This window comes from Coregonus clupeaformis, chromosome 1 (genome assembly GCF_020615455.1).
Source record: "Coregonus clupeaformis isolate EN_2021a chromosome 1, ASM2061545v1, whole genome shotgun sequence".
NCBI classification, from domain to species: Eukaryota; Metazoa; Chordata; class Actinopteri; order Salmoniformes; family Salmonidae; genus Coregonus; species Coregonus clupeaformis.
In genome coordinates this window covers 58,395,626-58,415,256 of record NC_059192.1, presented here as the reverse complement: position 1 = coordinate 58,415,256, position 19,631 = coordinate 58,395,626, and the positions used below count along the sequence as shown (strand labels likewise).

At 46.3% G+C, this 19,631-nt stretch overlaps 1 protein-coding gene across 1 annotated transcript in view; it reads right to left on the bottom strand.

The window, feature by feature from the left end:
• Positions 1–18,763, bottom strand: part of LOC121571160 (trithorax group protein osa-like) — a 49,742-nt gene extending 30,979 nt beyond the window's left edge. Inside the window, 1 exon segment of the mRNA XM_045222026.1 lies at positions 16,392–18,763. Within this exon segment, the coding sequence (XP_045077961.1) occupies positions 16,392–18,369 (1,978 nt within the window). The 5' untranslated portion in view covers positions 18,370–18,763.
• Between the last annotated feature and the right edge of the window lie 868 nt (positions 18,764–19,631).

Genomic DNA, 19,631 nt, shown 5'->3' with positions numbered 1-19,631 from the left:
CCATTTATCATCGTTGATATGTTTCTACAACTTGATTGGAGTCCACCTGTGTTAGATCCTATTGATTGGACATGATTTGGAAAGGCACACACCTGTCTATATAAGGTCCCACAGTTGACAGTGCATATCAGAGCAAAAACCAAGCCATGAGGTCGAAGGAATTGTCCGTAGAGCTCCGAGACAGGATTGTGTTGCGGCACAGATCTGGGGAAGGGTACCAAAAAACGTCTGCAGCATTGAAGGTCCCCAAGAACACAGTGGCCTCCATCATTCTTAAATGGAAGAAGTTTGGAACCACCAAGACTCTTCCTAGAGCTGGCAGCCTGGCCAAACTGAGCAATCGGTGGAGAAGGGCCTTGGTCTTCAAAATCAGCAGGGGATCAAATACTTTTTTCCCTCACTGTATGTTGTCTTCTAACACTAATCAAACCCCACAATTGAATAAACATCTTATGAAGCTCTCTAAGCCTATAGATCACATACTGCAAACAAATAATCTGAACTAAAAACTCCACACACACATTTTGACAATCGCTAATCAATATCCAAAACCAGCACACGTTTTGTTCCGCAAACCTGGGGTGCAATCATTATCCAAACAGTCAACTAAAACAAGAGTTCCTATTGGAGAAATTCAGGTAGGTTCCTCCGCTTTTCGCTCCATCTGCTTCCGTTTTAAGAAACGTTTTGCAACAGAATCGGCGTAATGAATACGCCACTGCACATCATAATTGTCTCTCTTTTGTGGCACCAATGTGAGGGGTTATGACAGGGGAAACGGTGTTGCAGTAATCTAGTGTGTGGTCTCAGTTTGGTTCACTTCGGGGGCTCTTTTGAGGGTTCTGAGTTCCTTTGGAATGTGCTCACACTGCAAAGATTTGCTGAAAGTGACCAAGTGTGAAAACACCCTTAGCCACCTGGGGCCTGAATGAGGAGCAGCAAGTGTGCATAACTGTAACGGCGCAAACGTGGTAAAGGCCATCGCGTTGAATGACTGGACCAGACTCCAATGTTTTGGACACAGGCTGCACCTTGTAATCGGTAGGCTACGTGTTACATGTTTTTAAGGCACTTTGACTTAATTTCTATTATAATAATGATTGAGCCTACTTGTACATAATTACACAATCATAAGCTTCCTATTCCAACTGCAGCCTATGACTGCCTGAATAAATAACTAACTTAGGTTATTTAAGAACTCATCATGGTAAAATAGAAAATAGGAACTCAATGTTATTAAATAATTAATTAATTAATTTGTGCTGTGCTCTTTTGAGATCCATGCCATAGACCAGGGTTCCCCAACCGAGGTTCCACAACAGGAAATCGTCTCCAAGTGATTTTAATTTAGGAAATCTGTTCCCAAGTATTCCCAAACATAATAGAGAGACACAAATTATGTTTTATTCAAATATTATACAGTATCTGTTTGGGCTTCTTGTGGTCAATTTGCAGACTACAAATGATTTGTATTTATGTTCCGGCCCCCTGACCAGTCACTCAAGAAAGAAATCGGCCCATGGATGAATCTAGTTGATGATCCCTGCCATAGACTGACTAGGTGAATCCCTTATTGATGTCACTTGTTAAATCCACTTCAAATCAGTGTAGATGAAGGGGAGGAGACAGGCTAAAGAAGGATTTTTAAGACTTGAGTCAACAGAGACAAGGATTGTGCACAGTACATTCGGAAAGTATTCAGACCCCTTCCCCTTTTCCACATTGTTACGTTACAGCCTTATTCTAAAATGGATTAAATAAAAAATTATCCTCAAATCTACACACAATACCCCATAATGACGACGCGAAAACATGTTTTTTGTTTGTGTGCAAATTTATAAAAAATTTAAAGTATTCAGACCCTTTGCTATGAGACTTGAAATTCAGCTCAGGTGCATCCTGTTTCCATTGATCATCCTTGAGATGATTCTACAACTTGACTGGAGTCCACCTGTGGTAAATTCAATTGATTGGACATGATTTGGAAAGGCACATACCTGTCTATATAAGGTCCCACAGTTGACAGTGCATGTCAGAGCAAAAACCAAGCTATGAGGTCGAAGGGATTGTCTGTAGAGCTCAGAGACAGGATTGTGTCGAGGCACAAGGGTACCAAAACATTTCTGCAGCATTTAAGGTCCCCAAGAACACAGTGGCCTCCATCATTCTTAAATGGAAGACGTTTTGAACCACCAAGACTCTTCCTAGAGCTGGCCGCCTGGAAAACTGAGCAATCGGGGGAGAAGGGCCTTGGTCAGGGAGGTGACCAACAACCCGAAGGTCACTCTGACAGAGCTCCAGAGTTCCTCTGTGGAGATGGGAGAACCTTCCAGAAGGACAACCATCTCTGCAGCCCTCCACCAATCAGGCTTTTATGGTAGAGTGGCCAGACGGAAGCCACTCCTCAGTAAAAGGCACATGACAGCCCACTTGCAGTTTGCCAAAAGGCACCTACAGGACTCTCAAACTATGAGAAACAAGATTATCTGGTCTGATGAAACCAAGATTTAACTCTTTGGCCTGAATTCCAAGCGTCACGTCTGTAGAAAATCTGGCACCATCCCTACGGTGAAGCATGGTGGTGGCAGCATCATGCTGTTCGGATGTTTTTCAGCAGCAGGGACTGGGAGACTAGTCAGGATCGAGGGAAAGATGAATGTAGCAAAGTACAGAGAGATCCTCAGGCTGGGGTAAAGGTTCACCTTCCAACAGGACAACGACCCTAAGCACACAGCCAGGACAATGCAGGAGTGGCTATGGGACAAGTCTCTGAATGTCCTTGAGTGGCCCAGCCAGAGCCCGGACTTGAACCCGATCGAACATCTCTGGAGAGACCTGAAAATAGCTGTGCAGCAACGCTCCCCATCCAACCAGACAGAGCTTGAGAGGATCAGTAGAGAAGAATGGGAGAAACTCCCCAAATACAGGTGTGCCAAGCTTGTAGCGTCATACCCAAGAAAGAAGACTCAAGGCTGTAATCGCTGCCAAAGTTGCTTCAACAAAGTACTGAGTAAAGGGTCTGAATACAAATGCATTTTTTTTTTTTTTTTTTACATTTGCAAAAATGGCCCATGTTGACTCAAATGCTTCACACAGTTGTGTCAAGTTGGCTGGATGTCCTTTGGGTGGTGGACCATTCTTGATACACACAGTATTCTGTTGAGCGTGGTTGAGAGAATGCCAAAAGTATACAAAGCTGTCATCAACGCAAAGGGTGGCTACTTTGAAGAATCTCAAATATAAAATATATTTTGATTTGTTGAACACTTTTTTTGGTTACTACATGATTCCATATGTGTTATTTCATAGTTTTGATGTCTTCACTACTCTACAATGTAAAAATAAAGAAAAACCCTCGAATGAGTAGGTGTGTCCAAACTTTTGACTGGTACTGTATATTTTGATGATCATGTTAAAATTGAATGTTTGTTAATACAGTATATAGGTGTAATAATCCTACCTATTATAATTTTGTTCACCTGACCTAGAATTCCTCACAATCAAATGCCGACTGTATTATCTCCCAAGAGAATTCTCTTCGGTTATTGTTACAGCCGTGTATATCCCCCCTCAAGCCGATACCACGTCGGCCCTCAAGGAACTTCACTGGACTTTATGCAAACTGGAAACCATATGTCCTGAGGCTGCATTTATTGTAGCTGGGACTTTAACAAAGCAAATTTGAGAAAAAGGCTACCTAAATTCTATCAGCATATTGACTTTAGAACTCGTGCTGGAAAAACACTAAGACCATTGTTATACTAATTTCTGCGATGCATACAAGGCCCTCCCCCGCACTCCTTTCAGCAAATCTGACCATGACTCCATTTTGCTCCTCCCTTCCTATAGGCAGAAACTCAAACAGGAAGCACCCGTGCTTAGGACTATTAAACGCTGGTCTGACCAACCGGAATCTACGTTTCAAGATTGTTTTGATCACGCAGACTGGGATATGTTCCGGGTAGCCTCTGAGAATAATATAGACTTATACGCTGATTCGGTAAGTGGGTTTATAAGGAAGTGTATAGAAGATGTCGTACCCACTGTGACTATTAAGACCTACCCTAACTAGAAACCGTGGATAGATGGCAGCATTCACAAAAAACTGAAAGCACGAACCACCGCATTTAACCATGGCAAGGTGACAGGGAATTTGGCAGAATACAAACAGAGTGGTCGTTCCCTCCACAAGGCAATCAAACAGGCAAAACGTCAATATCGAGACAAAGTGGAGTCGCAATTCAACTGCTCAGACACAAGACATATGTGGAAGGGCTTACAGACAATCACGGACTACAATAGGAAAACCAGCCACGTCGCGGACACCAACGTCTTGCTGCCAGACAAGCTAAACAAGTTCTTTGCCCGCTTTGAGGTTAACACAGTACCACCGATGCGGCCAGCTACCAAGGACTGTGGGCTCTCCTTCCCGTGGCCAATGTGACTAAGACATTTAAAAGTGTTAACCCTCGCAAGGCTGCTAGCCCAGACGGCATTCCTAGCCGCGTCCTCAGAGCATGCACAGACCAGCTGGCTGGTGTGTTTACGGACATATTCAATCTCTCCCTATCCCAGTCTGCTGTCCACACATGCTTCAAGATGGCCACCATTGTTCCTGTACCCAAGAATGCAAAGGTAACTGAACTAAATGACTATCGCCCCATAGCACTCACCTCTGTCATCATGAAGTGCTTTGAGAGACTAGTCAAGGATCATATCACCTCTACCTTACCTGTCACCCTAGACCCACTTCAATTTGCTTACCGCCCCAATAGGTCCACAGACAATGCAATTGCCATCACACTGCCCTATCCCATCTGGACAAGAGGAATACCTATGTAAGAATGCTGTTAATTGATTATTGCTCAGCATTCAACACCATAGTACCCTTCAAGCTCATCATCAAGCTTGAGGCCCTGGGTCTCAACCCCGCCCTGTGTAATTGGGTCCTGGACTTCCTGACGGGCCGCCCCCAGGTGGTGAAGGTAGGAAACAACATCTCCACTTCACTGATCCTCAACACAGGGGCCCCACAAGGGTGTGTGCTCAGCCCCCTCCTGTACTCCCTGTTCACCCATGACTGCGTAGCCATGCACGCCTCCAACTCGATCATCAAGTTTGCAGACGACACAACAGTAGTAGACTTGATTACCAACAATGATGAGACAGCCTACAGGGAGGAGGTGAGGGCTCTCGGAGTGTGGTGTCAGGAAAATAACCTCTCACTCAATGTCAAAAAAACAAAGGAGATGATCGTGGACTTCAGGAAACAGCAGAGGGTGTACCCCACTATCCACATTGACGGGACAGCAGTGGAGAAGGTGGAAAGTTCCTCAGCGTACATATCACTGACAAACTGAAATGGTCCACCCACACAGACAGCGTGGTGAAGAAGGCGCAACAGCGTCTCTTCAACCTCAGGAGGCTGAAGAAATTTGGTCTGTTACCTAAAACCCTCACAAACTACTACAAATTGAGAGCATCCTGTCAGGCTGTATCACCGCCTGGTACGGCAACTGCACCGCCCACAACCGCAGGGCTCTCCAGAGGGTGGTGTGGTCTGCACAACGCATCACCGGGGGCAAACTACCTGCCCTCCAGGACACCTACAGCACCCGATGTCACAGGAAGGCCAAAAAGATAATCAAGGACAACTACCAACCGAGCCACTGCCTGTTCACCCCGCTATCATCCAGAAGGCGAGGTCAGTACAGGTGCATCAAAGCTGGGACCGAGAGACTGAAAAACAGCTTCTATCTCAAGGCCATCAGACTGTTAAACAGCCATCACTAGCACAGAGAGGCTGCTGCATACATACAGACTTGACAATCACTGGCCACTTTATTAATGCCACTTTAATAATGTTTACATATCTTGCATTACCCATCTCATATGTATATACTGTATTCTATACTAGCTATTGCATCTTAGCCTATGCCACACTGATAATGACATTGCTCATCCATATATTTATATATTCTTATGCAATTCCTTTACTTAGATTGTGTGTATTAGGTTTTTGTTGTGGAACTGTTAGATATGACTTGCTAGATATTGCTGCACTGTCTGAATTAGAAGCACAAACATTTCACTACACTCGCAATAACATCTGCTAACCATGTGTACAGTGGCTTGCGAAGGTATTCACACCCCTTGGCATTTTTCCTATTTTGTTGCCTTACAACCTCGAATTAAATTTGATTTTGTTTGTATCATTTGATTTACACTACATGCCTACCACTTTGAAGATGCAAAATATTTTTTGGGGTGAAACAAACATGAAATAAGACAAAAAAACAGAAAACTTGAGCGTGCATAACTATTCACCCCTCCAAAGTCAATACTTTGTAGAGCCACCTTTTGCAGCAATTATAGCTGCAAGTCTCTTGGGGTATGTCTCTATAAGCTTGGCACATCTATCCACTGGGATTTTTGCCCATTCTTCAAGGCAAAACTGCAAGTTGGATGTGTTCCGCTGGTGTACAGCAATCTTTAAGTCATACCACAGATTCTCAATTGGATTGAGGTCTGGGCTTTGACTAGGCCATTCCAAGACATTTAAATGTTCCCCTTAAACCACTCGAGTGTTGCTTTAGCTGTATGCTTAGGGTCATTGTCCTGCTGGAAGGTGAACCTCCGTCCCAGTCTCAAATCTCTGGAAGACAAACGGGTTTCCCTCAAGAATTTCCCTGTCTTTAGCGCCATCCATCATTCCTTCAATTCTGACCAGTTTCCCAGTCCCTGCCGATGAAAAACATTCCCACAGCATGATGCTGCCACCACCATGCTTCACTGTGGGGATGGTGTTCTCGGGGTGATGAGAGGTGTTGGGTTTGCACGAGACATAGCGTTTTACTTGATGGCCAAAGAGCTCAATTTTAGTCTCATCTGACCAGAGTACCTTCTTCCATATGTTTGGTGAGTCTCCCACATGCTTTTTGGCGAACACCAAACGTGTTTGCTTATTTTTTTCTTGAAGCAATGGCTTTTTTCTGGCCACTCTTCCGTAAAGCCCAGCTCTGTGGAGTGTACGGCTTAAAGTGGTCCTATGGACAGATACTCCAATCTCCGCTGTGGAGCTTTGCAGCTCCCTCAGTGTTATCTTTGGTCTCTTTGTTGCCTCTGATTAATGCCCTCCTTGTCTGGTCCGTGAGTTTTGGTGGGCGGCCCTTTCTTGAGAGGTTTGTTGTGGTGCCATATTCTTTAAATGTTTTAATAAAAAATGGGATGTTCAAAGTTTCTGATATTTTTTATAACCCAACCCTGATCTGTACTTCTCCACAACTTTGTCCCTGAATTGTTTGGAGAGCTCCTTGGTCTTCATGGTGCCGCTTGCTTGGTGGTGCCCCTTGCTTAGTGGTGTTGCAGACTCTGGGGCCTTTCAGAACAGGTGTATATATACACTGAGATCATGTGACACTTAGATTGCACACAGGTGGACTTTATTTAACTAATTATGTGATTTCTGAAGGTAATTTGTTGCACCAGATCTTATTTAGGGGCATCATAGCAAAGGGGGTGAATACATATGCACGCACCACTTTTCCGTTACTTATTTTTTAGAATTTTATTGAAACAAGTTATTTTTTTCATTTCACTTCACCAATTTGGCCTATTTTGTGTATGTCCATTACATGAAATCCAAATAATATCCATTTAAATTACAGATTGTAATGCAACAAAATAGGAAAAAATGCCAAGGGGGATGAATACTTTTGCAAGGCACTGTATGTGACCAATACATTTGATTTGATTTGATGTATAACAATGTTGGAAAATATTTGTTCAATTTGGTTTTGTATTCAGTTAGCGCAGTATGTATTAATTCATATGATCTCATTTTAGAAGTGATGTTCTCTACCCTGACACTTGTTTTAACCATGTCTGATTGAATTACCAATTTTTCACCCAAGTGTCTGAAAATCACTTTTCATAATCGCAATTAGAATGTATTGCCATAAAATCGCAATGAGATATTTTGTCCAAATCGTGTAGCCCTAGGTGTTACTAATGAACATATTGAGGCTATTGGCATATCATACCTAAATATTTATATAGGCTTACTTATTATGGATTATGAAGATGGTATAGAGGAATATAATAATAATAATATAATATGCCATTTAGCAGACGCTTTTATCCAAAGCGACTTACAGTCACGCGTGCATACATTTTTGTGTATGGGTGGTCCCGGGGATCGAACCCACTACCTTGGCGTTACAAGCGCCGTGCTCTACCAGCTCAAATGGTTGAGATATTCCCTATATCATGTTGTCAAATGTCAGAAATTATACTCAGACATACTCTATGCAACCAAAATAACGGTTGACCCTGATAATTTCTACAATGCAAAATGTATTACCTCCCGCTCTCAAAAAGGGCAAACGCCATTACTGTTCTGTGGTCATATTTCAGTACGAGGTGACAAAAATCTCATAATTATGACTTTCCTCTTTCTCACAGTATTAACTCAAGCACCCTTTTTTCAACACATTGGCATAAAATGCTAATTCTGAGCCATTTCCACCAGTCCCCACTCCAGTGAAACCTTTCCCCCGCTCCTTAAAAGAGAAGATAATCTTTGTGATTACGACCAAACCCCTGTTGCCTAGCAACACATAATTAAGGAATATGCTTTCAGAGGCGCTTTGTGGGTGTCCATTAACAGATGAAATTACCTAAGCAACAAATGTCAGCCACATGCACATGATTTTGTTGTACTGAGTGTGTGTTTAACATGAGGAAACCCTTGTCTGCAAAAGCGAACTAGGGTGAGCTAGTGTCATGGCTGCATATTTTTTACAGCAGAGAAAGATAGCTAAAGAGAAAGGGTCCTTTGGACATAAACAGAAGTACCATCTTTTTTTTCATGAGACTAGACAGACTTCATGAATCAATTTGTTCTCAATCTGTAGGGGAGCTGTCGGAGCCCATGGTTATACAGTTGAAGTCGGAAGTTTACATACACCATATCCAAATAAATGTAATCTCAGTTGTTCACAATTCCTGACATTTAATCCTAGTAAAAATTCCCTTTCTTAGGTCAGTTAGGATCACCACTTTATTTTAAGAATGTGAAATGTCAGAATAATAGTAGAGAGAATTATTTATTTCAGCTTTTATTTCTTTCATCACATTCCCAGGTTTGTAGGCCTCCTTGCTCGCACACACTTTTTCAGTTCTGCCCACAAATGTTCTATAGGATTAAGGTCAGGGCTTTGTGATGGCCACTCCAATACCTTGACTTTGTTGTCCTTAAGCCATTTTGCCACAACTTTGGAAGTATGCTTGGGGTCATTGTCCATTTGGAAGACCCATTTGCGACCAAGCTTTTTTTCTGATGTCTTGAGATGTTACGTCGGGTAAGCTTGGCGTCGGGTAAACTTGGCTTTATACACAGCTTGGGCTTTGTCGAGTAAGGCTTAAACTATGTATTTAGATTGTAGTTAGGTATTGTAGGTAGTTATCGTGGGTTGTTGTATGTAATTATTGTAGGTTAGTATTGTATTCGGCTGTGCCCGGTGTAGCACGAAGCTAGCTAACTAACCCACCACCTGGACTAGCTGGCGAGTAGCTATTAGCAACGGTATAGTTTTTTCACACCTGAGAGTGCCTGTAATTACGCCAGCTGGCTGCCTACAATAATTACATACAATAATTGCCTACCATTCAGCTGTTTTCTAACCTCATTGTCTGAACCGTTAACATTAGGTAGCAAGTGGCTACTGTGCTTGAAATTTAGCTAGCTTGTTGCTACCTGGATAGCTACTAGTAAACAATAGCTGGAACAACCGAGCGAACAGACGCGAACTGGCTGAGTCAATTCAGTGGCTAGCTTTGCACTTGGCTAGCTAACAGTAGCTGCTAGGGGTAAGTCATAACCTACATTTGTGTTTTGTTTTTTTCATATTGATAGCCCGAGTCGTTCAAGGAATTCAGGACATGGGTGACTAGTTAACGTTAGTTTGGCTCTCTGTGTGTTCGTGCCGTGAAAGGAGGGGTTCATCTTTGTCTGAAAGCAATGGCTAGCTAGTTTGCTCACTATTCTAGCAAACTAACTGGCTGAATAAGTTGACGACGGACTCGCTCAAGCTGTCGGGACTAACCCACAATGTTAGACACGGACACGAACGATCTGCTTGCGTGTTGATACACTGGTGGTTTGTTGTGGCCGAGTATTGGCGCTAAACCGTGTTGTTGGAGTCCGGCATGCTAGCTGGCTCTGGCGTCTTATGACTAGGTGCCCGGACGATTTTCACGGAATAATACTGCACCTAGTTAGCTAGCTGAATAAACTAAATTAGTCTATTCCTAGAAAACATTGAACCGCTGTAGTTTAGAACAATTATAGTTTCTGAGGTGGAAGTTGGGAGAGTTATATTTGGGAGTTGTGGTGAGGGAGGCCCCGCTCTCTCCTTTCCCAGATGTTTAGTTCATTTCATTCCGATCTCCTCTGCATTATTGTAGCCATCTGCTGCAGCCTGTCAACTATGCCTCTGCCTATCCCTGTTCTCTCCTCTCCGCACAGGCTACACAAACGCCTCACACCGCGTGGCTGCTGCCTCTCTAACCTGGTGGTCCCTGCACGCACCACCCACGTGGAGTTCCAGGTCTCAGGCAGCCTCTGGAACTGCCGTTCTGCTGCCAACAAGGCAGAGTTCATCTCAGCCTATGCTACCCTCCAGTCCCTCGACTTCTTGGCGCTGACGGAAACATGGATTACCACTGAAAACACTGCTACTCCTACTGCTCTCTCCTCGTCTGACCATGTGTTCTCGCATCCCCCGAGAGCATCTGGTCAGCGGGGTGGTGGCACAGGAATCCTCATCTCTCCCAAGTGGACATTCTCAATTTTTCCCCTGACCCATCTGTCTATCTCCTCATTTGAATTCCATGCTGTCACAGTCACTAGCCCATTTAAGCTTAATATCCTTGTCATCTATCACCCTCCAGGTTCCCATGGAGAGTTCATCAATGAGCTTGACGCCTTGATAAGTTCCTTTCCTGAGGATGGCTCACCCCTCACAGTTCTGGGGGATTTCAACCTCCCTACGTCTACATTTGACTCATTTCTCTCTGCCTCCTTCTTTCCACTCCTCTCCTCTTTTGACCTCACCCTCTCCCCGTCCCCCCGTACTCACAAGGCAGGCAATACGCTTGACCTCATCTTTACTAGATGCTGTTGTTCTACTAATCTCACTGCAACTCCCCTCCATGTCTCCGACCACTACTTTGTATCCTTTTCTCTCTCCCTCTCATCCAACACTACTCACTCTGCCCCTACACAGATGGTAATGCGCCATCGCAACCTTCGCTCTCTCTCTCCCGCTACTCTCTCCTCTTCCATCCTATCATCTCTTCCCTCTGCTCAATCCTTCTCCCTCCAATCTCCTGATTCTGCCTCCTCAACCCTCCTCTCCTCCCGTTCTGCATCCTTTGACTCTCTATGTCCCCTATCCTCCCGGCCGGCTCGGTCCTCCCCTCCAGCTCCGTGGCTTGATGACTCATTGCGAGCTCACAGAACAGAGCTCCGGGCAGCTGAGCGGAAATGGAAGAAAATTAGACTCCCTGCGGACCTGGCATCTTTTCACTCCCTCCTCTCTACATTTTCTTCATCTGTTTCTGCTGCTAAGGCCACTTTCTACAACTCTAAATTCCAAGCATCTGCCTCTAACCCTAGGAAGCTCTTTGCCACATTCTCCTCCCTGCTGAATCCCCCCCCCCCCTCCTCCCTCTCTGTGGATGACTTCGTCAACCATTTTGAAAAGAAGGTTGACGACATCCGATCCTCGTTTGTTAAGTCAAATGACACTGCTGGTCCTGCTCACACTGCCCTACCCTATGCTTTGACTTCTTTCTCCCCTTTCTCTCCAGATAAAATCTTGCGACTTGTGACGGCAGGCCGCCCAACAACCTGCCCGCTTGACCCTATCCCCTCCTCTCTTCTCCAGACCATCTCCGGTGACCTTCTCCCTTACCTCACCTCGCTGATCAACTCATCCTTGACCGCTGGCTATGTCCCTTCCGTCTTCAAGAGAGCGAGAGTTGCACCCCTTCTCAAAAAACCAACTCGATCCCTCTGATGTCAACAACTACAGACCAGTATCCCTTCTTTCTTTTCTCTCCAAAACTATTGAGCGTGCCGTCTTTAGCCAACTCTCTTGCTATCTCTCTCAGAATGACCTTCTTGATCCAAACCAGTCAGGTTTCAAGACTGGTCATTCAACTGAGACTGCTCTTCTCTGTGTCACGGAGGCTCTCCGCACTGCTAAAGCTAACTCTCTCTCCTCTGCTCTTGTCCTTCTAGACCTGTCTGCTGCCTTTGATACTGTGAAAAATCAGATCCTCCTCTCCACCCTCTCCGAGCTGGGCATCTCCGGCGCGGCTCACTCTTGGATTGCGTCCTACCTGACCGGTCGCTCCTACCAAGTGGCGTGGCGAGAAGCTGTCTCCGCACCACGTGCTCTCACCACTGGTGTCCCCCAGGGCTCAGTTCTAGGCCCTCTCCTATTCTCGCTATACACCAAGTCACTTGGCTCTGTCATATCCTCACATGGCCTCTCCTATCATTGCTACGCTGACGACACACAACTAATCTTCTCCTTTCCCCCTTCTGATAACCAGGTGGCGAATCGCATCTCTGCATGTCTGGCAGACATATCAGTATGGATGACGGATCACCACCTCAAGCTGAACCTTGGCAAGACGGAGCTGCTCTTCCTCCCGGGGAAGGACTGCCTGTTCCATGATCTCGCCATCACGGTTGACAACTCCGTTGTGTCCTCCTCCCAGAGTGCGAAGAGCCTTGGCGTGACCCTGGACAACACCCTGTCGTTCTCCGCTAACATCAAGGCGGTGACCCGATCCTGTAGGTTCATGCTCTACAACATTCGGAGAGTACGACCCTGCCTTACACAGGAAGCGGCACAGGTCCTAATCCAGGCACTTGTCATCTCCCCGTCTGGATTACTGCAACTCGCTGTTGGCTGGGCTCCCTGCCTGTGCCATTAAACCCCTACAACTCATCCAGAATGCCGCAGCCCGTCTGGTGTTCAACCTTCCCAAGTTCTCTCACTTCACCCCGCTCCTCCGCACACTCCACTGGCTTCCAGTTGAAGCTCGCATCTGCTACAAGACCATGGTGCTTGCCTACGGAGCTGTGAGGGGAACGGCACCTCAGTACCTTCAGGCTCTGATCAGTCCCTACACCCAAACGAGGGCATTGCGTTCATCCACCTCTGGCCTGCTGGCTCCCCTACCTCTGCGGAAGCATAGTTCCCGCTCAGCCCAGTCAAAACTGTTCGCTGCTCTGGCACCCCAATGGTGGAACAAGCTCCCTCACGACGCCAGGACAGCGGAGTCACTCACCACCTTCCGGAGACATTTGAAACCCCACCTCTTTAAGGAATACCTGGGATAGGATAAAGTAATCCTTCTACCCCCCCCTTACCCCAACCCACCCCCCCCCCCCCAAAAAAAACAACAAAAAAACACATTGTAAAGTGGTTATCCCACTGGCTATAAGGTGAATGCACCTATTTGTAAGTCGCTCTGGATAAGAGCGTCTGCTAAATGACGTAAATGTAAATGTAATGTTGCTTCAATATATCCACATAATTTTCCTTCCTCATGATGCCATCTATTTTGTGAAGTGCACCAGTCCCTCCTGCAGCAAAGCACCCCCCAAGCATGATGCTGCCACCCCCGTGCTTCACGGTTGGGATGGTGTTCTTCGGGTTGCAAGCAACCCCCTTTTTCCTCCAAACATAACGATGGTCATTATGGCCAAACAGTTATATTTTTGTTTCATCAGACCAGAGGACATTTCTAAAAAAAGTACAATCTTTGTCCCCATGTGCAGTTACAAACCGTAGTCTGGCTTTTTTATGGCGGTTTTGGAGAAGTGGCTTCTTCCTTGCTGAGCGGCCTTTCAGATTATGTCGATATATGACTCGTTTTACTGTGGATATAGATACTTTTGTACCTGTTTCCTCCAGCATCTTCACAAGGTCCTTTGCTGTTGTTCTGGGATTGATTTGCACTTTCCGCACCAAAGTAAGTTAATCTCTAGGAGACAGAACGTGTCTCCTTCCTGAGCGGTATGACAGCTCTGTGGTCCCATGGTGTTTATACTTGCTTACTATTGTTTGTACAGATGAACGTGGTACCTTCAGGCGTTTGCTCCCAAGGATGAACCAGACTTGTGGAGGTCTACAATATTTTTTCTGAGGTCTTGGCTGATTTCTTTTGATTTTCCCATGATGTCAAGCAAAGAGACACTGAATTTGAAGGTAGGCCTTGAAATACATCCACAGGTACACCTCCAATTGACTCAAATGATGTCAATTAGCCTATCAGAAGCTTCTAAAGCCAAGACATAATTTTCTGGAATTTTCCAAGCTGTTTAAAGGCACAGTCAACTTAGTGTATGTAAACTTCTGACCCACTGGAATTGTGATACAGTGAATAATAAGTGAAATAATCTGTCTGTAAACAATTGTTGGAAAAATTACATGTGTCATGCACAAAGTAGATGTCCTAACCGACTTGCCAAAACTATAGTTTGTTAACAAGAAATTTGTGGAGTGGTTGAAAAACAAGTTTTAATGACTCCAACCTAAATTTATGTAAACATCCGACTTCAACTGTAGCTCTAGTACTGGGGAATCCAAAGATGCCAGCCTAGTCCAGAAATTATGGAGTGGATCTGTGGATTAGCAGTATTGTAAAACGAGGATCTAAAGGATTAAACCCCTTTCGCTTCTCATTACAGTAACTCAGAGAAAAGACACATTTGCTGATCATCACATTAATTTGATTTCAGCAGCACAGCTAGGATGCCGTCCAACCCGATGGATGCTGTCCAATAGCAGCAGCTCTCTCTTCATATGCATTTTTTATTGAACAACTTTGATGATGAATCAGACTTGTTGAAATCATAGCTAGTGCACATCTTCCACATTTATGTAGCGCCAACATTATTAGAGAGCTACAGTAAACAATATAGTTCATTTCAACATTTTCCACATAATTCATTTTCATTCCCTACAACGGTCACTGCTGCACCTGAACAGAGAAAATAACAGTGTATGCAACACTACACCCAACCTACTGCTCCAGGCTACTCCAATGCACTATAAGCAGAATGATGCTGCAACCACTAACCCTTCCCACCAGGCCACCAGCCCTGAAGATTATGCTCTGTGTGGACAATTATGCCTTTGCTCTGTGTGGACAAGCTTCAAATGCCTACAGATGAGGTGACGGGCAGGGAATACAGCAAAAACAGCTCTCTCTCTCTCTCTTTCTCTCTCCCACACACACACAAACAATGCAACGCACGCAGGCACACAAACTCATGGCTCCAATTCTCCCACTGTCTCCCACGTTTAACAGTGACCATGGAATACTGGCCACCCAGATTGGTTGGACAAAGACAGCTACTGACAGGCTGTTTCTGCTTTAAAAGCAGCGTTACCTCAGATGACAGCTCACACCCTACCACATCACACTGTCCTTGCCCCACTCCAAACCTCCATCTTGGTCATCACAACCATTATGTGTGGCAAAAAAAACAATACAGAGAACAGCATGCATCTCAAAGATGATTGACAGTACACATGAGTGTCTAAAACACTTAATTCAGAAAGAGGTAGGTAGGCCTACTCAGAGCTTTTCAACTCTGACAACAGCTGACTATAAATATCTAGGGCATGGGGAGGATTAAAGGCTGACATTGTTAAAAAGTTATCCTTTTAGGCCATTAAGCCAGTCACCAAAAAAAAAAACATTATCTAAAATATGTATATACTGTAACTAAAGCCATTCACAGAAGATATGGTAGTCTTAAGTTGAGATGTTTATCCATTGTCAATACAATACAAAGACACATACACAGGTTAACAACAAGCATAGCTCCACACAGCCAAAAGGTAGATTGAAATGATGTGAAAGCAGCAAAGAGATAAATTCATCCCAATCTACCGAAAAAGTATCTCAAAACACCATATAAATGGCCCTTTTTGGGCACTTGGTTTAAGAGCACAGCATAAGTTTCATAGCCTTAAATATTCAATCGTTATTTGAGAAAGGGGTTATTCCTGACAAGGAAGGGTATAAAAGAAGAATACATTTTATTGCACAATCACAATACCTAATCATTGTCTTACAGTGCGGAGTGAATGGTTATCTAAGCAGAGCTTTCATTTCAAATAGAAAAAATCTATAACTACAAAAATGTTTATATAACCCAAGAGAAACCATACTCCTTCAGTAACCATACTCCTTCAGTAGCCAACAAATACACTACAGCCAAGATACATTCTATACAGGAGGACTAGGAGAGAGGAGGAAGAGGAGGGAATGGACGGGGGGATAAAAGTATGCTTTACTTGTATCTGGTGATGCCATGGTGGAGACGATGACAGGTGGGCCGGTACGGCGGCTAAGCTTCTGGTTGGTGGCCATAGCACTCTGGTTCTGCATGGTGGTACCCACGGGCATCATGGCTCCATCGGACGGGGTGCCCCCAGCCTTGCGTATCATCTGAGGGTTGGGGTGGGCGCTGTGCATGGGTGACATGGGTTGCAGGCTGCGGCCCCGTTTCATCAGCTCCATAGGCACTGTGTAGTTGGTGGAGTATGCCTTCGGGGCCTGCTGAGGTGACGGCTGGGCAGGCATGGACACTGGCATTTGCTGTTGTTGCATGGCTTGCATCTGCTGGGGCATGGCAGCCATCATCTGCATGCCCGGCGGCATGGGGACACCCGGGTGTTGGGAGAATGCAGACATGGGCCGGGACTGGACAGGGACCATGGCGCCATTGTAGGTCCCTGGTGTACGAGGTCCTGGGTAGCCCTGTGTGGTTTCTAGAAGGTGCTGAGAGGGAGCACTGTTGGGCCTCCTGGCCATGGCCTCGGCTATCGTGGGGGAGATGGTCTGCATGGCACCAGGGGTCTGTGGTGGCATCAGCCGGGGGTCCATGCCCATGGCCTGCTGGTGCTGCTGCTGCTGGAGGTACATGTCAGAGCGGTGGCTGAAGCTGTTGGAGCGGCCCCGCATGGGGTCCTGTTGCTGGGGCGTGGGAGGGGGCTCTAAGGGCCTCTTGACGCTGATGGCTACCCGTGACAGCACCCGCGCCTGCCCTAGGTTGGGAGCCACAGAGCGCACGTCATTCTCCTCCATGACTGCCAGCATGCCTGTTGTGTCAAAGCCCTGCTTGATAAGTGAGGAGATGGTACTCTCTGAGAGACCCTCATTACGAAGCAGAGCCAGGAACTCTGGGTCAGCGTTCCTCTTGGGATCCACTGAGGCTGCAGGCGTCTGGTTGGCTGTAGGAGGTGGAGGGGGGAGGGCTACAGGGGCTGGTGGGAGAGGAAGAGGGGCAGGAGCAGGTGCAGGAACAGGGGAGGAGAGAGGAGGGTTGGGGTTGTAGACCTGCATGTTGGGCTGCGGAACTTGTTGTTGAACGCTGTAGGGCAAAGTGCACTCCTGCCTTATCATCATACCTCGCTGCTGCATGCTCCCATCCAGCCCCTGAGTGTTAGGGTCCACCACCAGGCAGGTGGCTGCAGGCTGCTGCCGCCGAGGGACCAGGGGATGGCCGTTGACGTCAGTGTAGACCGGCTGGCCGGCTAGAGGGGGTGGCTCAGATGCGTAACGAGGTGAAGAGGGTTGTTCCATCCCGTAGTGAGCAGGAGAGTGTTGGCCATCTGGCATCATCTTGGCAGCAGCGGTAGCAGCTACAGCTGCAGGCTGACTGTAAACCTGGTTAATGCCATGGGCAGTTGGCGGAGGAGGAAGAGGAGAAGCAGATGAAGGACCCGGAGGTCCGGGCCTCCCTCCATGTCCCTGGTCCCATGGTGGCCATCCCACTGGGTTCATCCCGTAGTGGGACGGGGATCTGTTGAGCGGGTGAGGCTGCTGCTGAGGCTGCTGCTCCACCCGGTAGAAGCCCAGGGGGTCCTCTGGTGGTCGGGGAACCATAGCAGGGTCATGGGGATAATAGTCCTGGGAGACGATGGATCCTCTGTGACTGTGAGGCATTGGTGGACAGTCGTAGTGGTTTAGCTCAGGGACTGAGCCCTTTCTCATTCCCCAGGGATCAGTAGCGTAGCCCTGCTGGCTGTACAAAGAGTCCTGGTAGGAGTAGGTGTCTCGTTTCAGATCCAGGTCCGGAGGACACATCCCAGGGGTAGGCTCGTAGTAACCTCCTCCTTCTCCCCCGTAAGACAGCGAGTTTCGTCGGCCCGCTATCCTGCCTTGTTGGTCGTAAACATTTTCTCCCCCGGCCCACTGACCCTCATTCCCTCCCAGGGTGTCCCAACTGTGGGAACGACCGATCCTCAACTGCTTGCTGGCGACGAGCATTTGGAGAGAAAAAAACTGAAGACAGCTTTACACAGGGAAAAAAAAAGCAGGGAGTAGTTGGTGTTTTCTTTCAAGTCTTCAGTTACAATTTACATCAAAATAGTGGAAAGGAGGGAGGGAGGACAGAGGAGGAGGAGCAAAAAGAGATGAAGCAGTGGGGTATATCGTTTCACCTGATATCCAGCTGTAATTTTTTTGGCTCTCCTGAAGTCCTTTCTATTCAGTGGCTCCCCCTTGACAGGCAATCCTTGAATAATTAATCTATGGAAATATTGTTGCTGGTTGTGAGAAGGTAAAGAGGACACCACACTGTGCAAATGTTGCAAAGGCAGCCCCAACTACTCCATTGAACCACAATGACAGGGTCCGTGCTTGTGCTGGCCACCAACCATGTAGGCTACCCGATGCGGTGAGAGGAAAAAAACTTGAAAGGAGGGAATATTGGAGGGGATGGGATGGGGTAGTAGGCAGGGGCTTGTACTAATCCAGTAGGGTTTATCCTTCCCCTACTCTGGGACATTTTACTCACTCCGGCGATTGCTGAGGGATTACAGTCTAAATAAAGACCGCTTAATTCTGCTGCCCATCGTGATGTTACGTGAACCAAATAAAAAGTATCTCTGAGGATTCTGTCCATTTACACGAGGGCACACCTCCATCTAAATCCGTGGCCCGGGACACTTACCTGGGTCTGATCACTTGATTTTGTTGTCAACGAGTTGCAGGGCCGGCTGGGTCTCGTTCATTGAGCAGGAGAGATTTACACTACACCGCTAGTAGTCCTCAGGGAGGGGAAGGCAGGCAGGCGGGTGATTGAAATGAATACAGATCTCCCTGCTAAGTCTCATGTGCTGTCAGGAAACATCATATCCACTCTGATTGGACACTAATACGTTGCCTGGGCCGACGCTGACAGAGTGACCACGCAACTGCTATGAAACTCCTGTCACACTCTCCCCCCTCACTGAGACGACCTGTTAAATGTCACGAGACGACTGGGACTCTGAGACACAGAACCCACAGGGGGCCATGGGAAACTGACTGCTAAAAACATACACACTTTGAAAACATTATTAGAACCTGCCACCCTTTACAAATAATAAGCGTGAAAGAAACTGACAAAAGCAAGGCTTGTCCTCAAAGCAACAATTTAAAATGTACAATTGTTGGACTAAAGCCATTTGTTCCAACCACATTCTGTCTACCTGCTGTTACCACAGCACTTCACCCAAAGCCTTGTTGATCCCCTTTACCAAGCGAAG